The sequence below is a fragment of the Pipistrellus kuhlii genome, unplaced genomic scaffold (genome assembly GCF_014108245.1).
Source record: "Pipistrellus kuhlii isolate mPipKuh1 unplaced genomic scaffold, mPipKuh1.p scaffold_m20_p_1, whole genome shotgun sequence".
Taxonomy (NCBI): Eukaryota; Metazoa; Chordata; class Mammalia; order Chiroptera; family Vespertilionidae; genus Pipistrellus; species Pipistrellus kuhlii.
In genome coordinates, this window is record NW_023425404.1 from 22,253,578 (window position 1) to 22,259,298 (window position 5,721).

Below are 5,721 nucleotides of genomic sequence, written 5' to 3' on the forward strand. Positions count from 1 at the left end.
TTTCCAAATAGTCCTGGCTGGGTAGCTCAGTTGATTAGGGAATCATCCCAACACGAAAAGGTTGTGGGTTTAATCCCCAGTCAGGACACATTCAACCAATGAATTCATAAAGAAGTGGAACAACAAATGGACCTCTCTCTCTCTCTCTCCATCCCTTTCTCTTTCTAAAAAAAACCAATCAATAATTTTTTTTAAATATACATTCTCAAATAAAGCATACGTTTATCTAACGTAAAACTTATTCAAAATATAATTGTCAATGTAGTCAAAACCTGAAGTTTTGAGGTTGAATATCAGATTTGGTAAAATTGGAGTATGTTAAAATATTGCTGTAATTTACACTTCAATAGGTTGGAGTATAGCTAACTTACCTCATTTTAAAATCATTGAACCAAGAAAGAATGAACCACTCCTTCCAATGCTGAATTCAGCCCAGAACATTGCAGGCTTGGGGTATCAATTGTGTTGCTATCACTTCACATGCTCAAATCATTTGCTTCTAAGGCACACCTTCTATGCTGAGGTGACAATGTCAGGAGGGACATCCAACCTCACCAACACTGTACCAGGACCACCCAGACCCTCTGAGTACCAGGTCACCAGGCCAAGACTTTCCTTGCCTTGAGGTAACTTACATCTGGAGGCTGTTGGTGTCCTTACATACTGATTTGTTGCCCTCAAGATTATGTGTGGCTCAGTGATAGCATCGACCTATGAACCAGGAGGTCAGGTTCCATTCCTGGTCAAGACACATGCCTGGGTTATGGGCTTGATCCCCAAAAGGGGACATGCAGGAGGCAGCCAATCAATAATTTTCTGTCATCATTGATGTTTCTACCTATCCCTCTGCCTTCTTCTCTGAAATAAATTTTAAAAATATATTTTTTAAAAATATATTTTATTGATTTTTTTACAGAGAGGAAGAGACAGGGACAGAGAGTTAGAAATATCGATGAGAGAGAGTCATCGATCAGCTGCCTCTTGCACAACCCCCACTGGGGGAATGTGCCCGCAACCAAGGTACATGCCCTTGACTGGAATCGAAACTAGGATCCTTCAGTCCTTAGGCCGACGCTCTATCCACTGAGCCAAACCGGTTTCGGCTAAAAAAATATTTTTAAACATTTATGTCAGTCCTTCAGAGATGTTCTAATAATATTGAACCACAAAAAAAGAACATGTTGGTTCTTCATAATTTGGGCACATTTACTCATCTCACCCCTACCTCCCCTCTCCAGGGTCCAACTCTGCAAACCAAGGGCTCCATATAAATAGCCTTTGTGGAGCCACAAAAGATCCTGTTATATCTTTTCCCCAAATCCCAGGGGGCCTACTTGACATACATTTACATAACTATGTTTAGCTTCTCAAGTAATACTGGAGAACAAAAAACTAGGAGAATCTGCACCAAAGGGTCTTGCTGTTTTTAAACAGAGCCAATATTTAAATGCAATTTAAACAATGGCTAATGTATTTGACTAAAATTATTTCTAATTAGGGAAATTCACCACTAACACCGGTCAGGTATTCACATAGGTGTATATACATACACATATGTGGGTACACACACACACACACACACACACACACACACACACACACAGGTTTAGTTCCCCAATTCAAATCCATAAATGTAGAAAGTCCAAAAGACTGATATATTCAGAAAGATATTGGAGTTTACCATTACTTGCTCCTATAGTCCACTAAATAAAGTCTCAGAAAGTTTCTATGTTCTATGATTGTATACACTCTAATAGTTCTTACAGAATTTGCCAAAGTCAAAAGAATATTTGAACATTTAAAATTTTTAAATTAAAAAAATTTTTTAAGTAGTTACATTTTTGTGTGAATTTCACTATTACAATTGTAGAATCTAATTCAACAAACAAAATTTAGGGTTATGGGGGTATCAAAATCTAACAAGATAGTTTCTGAGACCTTATTTAGTGGACTATAGGAGCAAGTAATGGTAAACTCCAATATCTTTCTGAATATATCAGTCCTTTGGACTTTCTACCTTTAAAGCTCCATTTGTTTAAAATATCTAGAATCACAATTGGCTAAAAATAGCAGATAGGTTATATGGGTTTTTGGATCCGTAGTCAGCAGAACTAAGCTTCAACCCTATTTGTAACTTCATGGAGGTGGATCCTCCCAGACTCACTTAGCACATGCTTCATAAAATCGTTGTGAAGTTTAAATGAAAAACAAAACAAAACAGCGTCAAGCACCCAGCAAGTGCTTAAAAACATCAGCCATAGTAATTACTATAATCTCTTGTCTAATTAAATGCTAAGATATTTTAGTTTCACAAGCTGTACTTACTACTTACTGCTCATGCACGTGCCACTTTCATCGTTTCTATTACCACAGCAAGATGTTTATATTGTCCTTTACAAAGTGGTAAATTTCACCTCTCCTAGATACGCTCAGTGTTGTAAAATGCAGAAAACGAAAAAGTAGTTCAATTGGGAAGACTCCTCTCTTGTTAGTATTGTGATATTTAAACATTTAGCTCAAGTATCGATTCTCTTTGCATTTAAATCCATTTTAGACGTTAACAATGGCTAATCTAATTGCTAGTGACCCAACAATTAACACATGAACACAAATCATGGACATCAAGTACATATTAAAATCAAATAACAGGTACTTTTTTTTCTTTTAGTTCTTTGAGGTTATTGATCAAGCCCAATGTAATTTCCTTTTCCAAATGGAATTCCGGTTCTTATGTAAGAAAGAGGAAGTAACAACATCCCTGGAAAGGGCTATCAGACCTCCCTCACTAGGTTAGAATGTCAGTGGAAAGGAGAAAATGAAAATTAAACATCTCAGCTAAAACATAGATGGGAAACTGGATAAGCTGATCACTCTCTATGTTGATTACTACATTTGTTAAGGCTAAATGCCTGATCCATATTTGGAATTGTCAGTTACTCTGCTTTTAAAAAAAAAAAGTAAATGAATGATCCCATCAACATTGCGTTGTGGTGGAGATTTATCTGCATCAAATCTGACCATGTTTGAAAATCTTGATCTATTTAAAAGGTTCAAATTTAGCAGAACTTTCTTCCTTGTCAGCACTCAGAAAAGCCTTTGAAATGGATAGGAACGGAATACAAGTGGGTTGTAAAACAGGCCCAAAACATTCTGTGAAATTCCAAATGTCTTTTCCACAGCTACATTCTCCTCCCATGATTACTCTATACTCACTTTAGTGGAAAGATATTCAGTAAATCAGAAACTGGAAGTTGGTCTCTAGTGAAGCCTACAGCATATTTGTTATAATGTTAGTGATTTTTAGAGCTTCTCCCTCCTCAGACAGCTTCCTTTCCACCCCCAACTGGTGTGAACTGGACCAAGATTACATTGATGGAAATGCTTAACCATTTCCTCTAGCTTTTCGTACAATGATCAACACAATGTTCAACAATGGTGGTATTTATATTAGATTGATTTAGTAAATCATATTGCTCCCCATTCCTAATCTCCATGATTCCTTCATAATATTTCACCGAATGCACTCATAAAATGGGATTAATCACATTTGCCTATTATGGTGGACAGTTATGGCTTTCATCTTAATCTTCAGATAAAAGCATTTGAATCACCTCTAAGGACTACAGTTTCCCTACTCAACCCATAAATGCTGTTGCCCTCAGCCTCAACTCTAAAGATGGGTACATGGATCATGACTGAGGGAGCCAAAGCATGGAGTCCTGCTGCCCTTGGTCTTTGATCCCTGCTCCTATCATACTATACGGCAATGACTTTTGCACTAAGCCAAGTTGGAAATATTATCTCCAAAGAAATTTGGGTGGTATATGTATTGTATTCATGCAATAACAACTCAGAGTACAGGTCTGGAGCACCAGAGAGGACCCACTTTGTTGAGGTATTTGAGGACAAGCTCAACCTGAACACCTGCCCCAGCATTTTAATGTGAATCCTATCACTCACATTCTCACCCCCAAACGCAAAACCTAGCTCTAAGTCAGGATCCGAACAAAGAAAACCCCATCCAAGCTACGTATATCAATCAAATTTGACTTCGATATATTAAAAAAAACATAGACCGAGAGGAAATTCTGTAGCTAAAGTGAACATCACCAAAACAAATATTTAAGAAAAAAAAAACTGGCACAAACAGCAGAAATAAAGATGATTCATAAAACATAAGAAACTGCTGAAACCGGTTAGGCTCAGTGGATAGAGCATCGGCCTACGGACTGAAAGGTCCCAGATTCGATTCTAGTCAAGGGCATGTACCTTGGTTTCGGGCACATCCCCAGTAGGGGGTGTGCAAGAGGCAGCTGATCGATGATTCTCTCTCATCGATGTTTCTAACTCTCTATCCCGCTCTGTAAAAAAAATCAATAAAATCTATTAAAAATAAAACATAAGAAACTACAAAGAAGTCCCATTTTGTGTCCAAAAAGAGAAAATATTGTATCTGAGAAGAGACTACTAATGAAAAAAGAGCCGAAAACAGGTTTGGCTCAGTGGATAGAGCATTGGTCTGCAGACTGAAGGATTCCATGTTCAATTCCAGTCAAGGGCATGTACATTGGTTGCAGGCACATCCCTGGTGAGGGATGTGCAAGAGGCACTGGTTGATGTTTCTCTCTCATCATTGTTTCTAGCTCTCTATCTTTCTCCCTTCCTCTCTGTAAAAAATCAATGAAATATATTTTAAAAAGGAGCAAAGGAATACAATGAAGAGTTAATGGAGATTAAAAATAACAAAATAAAAATAATAAAATCTAAGAAATCTAAGGGAATCTCTTGGCACATAGAGCAAAAAATGAAAAACACAAGAGAAAAATTTCAAGAGAGATAGAACCAACCAAAAGAACCTATATCTGTCCAACAGGACACCCAGGAATAGAGAACTGATGGAAAAAAACATAAAAATATTAGAAGAACATCCCCCAGAGTTGATATGAGATATAAAATTTCAGACTGAAAGAACCTGTTAAATACAAAACAGGATTAAAAAAGATTCATACCTAGACACATTGTGAAATTTCAGAACACACATGGATAAAGACAACACACTAAAAGCTTTTGGGAGGAGGGGCTAGGAGGAACAGGTTACTACAAACAAATTACAATTTTAGGGATCCATTGCCACCTGGAATGTAAGAAAGCAATGGGGTAGAGCAAAGCAGCTGTGGAAAATGTCTGACGTTCTGGCCGGAGAAGTGGCCAGTGGTGCAATGGAGCAGCCAGGGACCGCTTACACCTGAGACAGACTGCAGAACAGCACATCAGAGGTGGAAATCCAGGTCAAACACAGACGGACAGAAGGACAGCCTCACTGAACTATGAAGAGTGTCAGTTGTACCCGAGGTAGTCTAGCATTTGCAAATACATGTGGAGAATTTTCAGGTGGAACTGGGACAGGCATGCTTAGCTGAGACACCAAGAGGTGGTTAAAGCAGTATCAAGATAAAGAAGTATTGAAACATCAATGTTTCTAAAGAGCTTTGTCTTAGTTTTCCAAGGCTGCTCTAATAATTCACTGCAAACTGAATGCTTTAGTTAGTTACAGCATTGTCCCAAGAGACCAAAATTGCAAGTTCAGTCTTAGGTCAGGCACATATAAGAATCAACCAATGAATGCATCAATAAGTGGAACAACAAACTGATGTATCTCTCTCTCTCTCTCTCTCTCTCTCTCTCTCTCTCTCTCTCTCCTCTCTCTCTCTCTCTCTCTCT

The 5,721-nt window shown here is 38.0% G+C and overlaps 1 protein-coding gene across 1 annotated transcript; it reads left to right on the forward strand.

Annotated features, from left to right (window-relative positions):
- The first annotated feature begins 2,614 nt into the window (after window positions 1-2,614).
- Window positions 2,615-5,439, forward strand: LOC118709335 (SNRPN upstream reading frame protein-like). The gene is given in 3 exon segments (XM_036421323.2): window positions 2,615-2,649; window positions 5,206-5,357; window positions 5,360-5,439. Coding segments are annotated over 3 exon segments (267 nt in total).
- The last annotated feature ends 282 nt before the right edge of the window (window positions 5,440-5,721 follow it).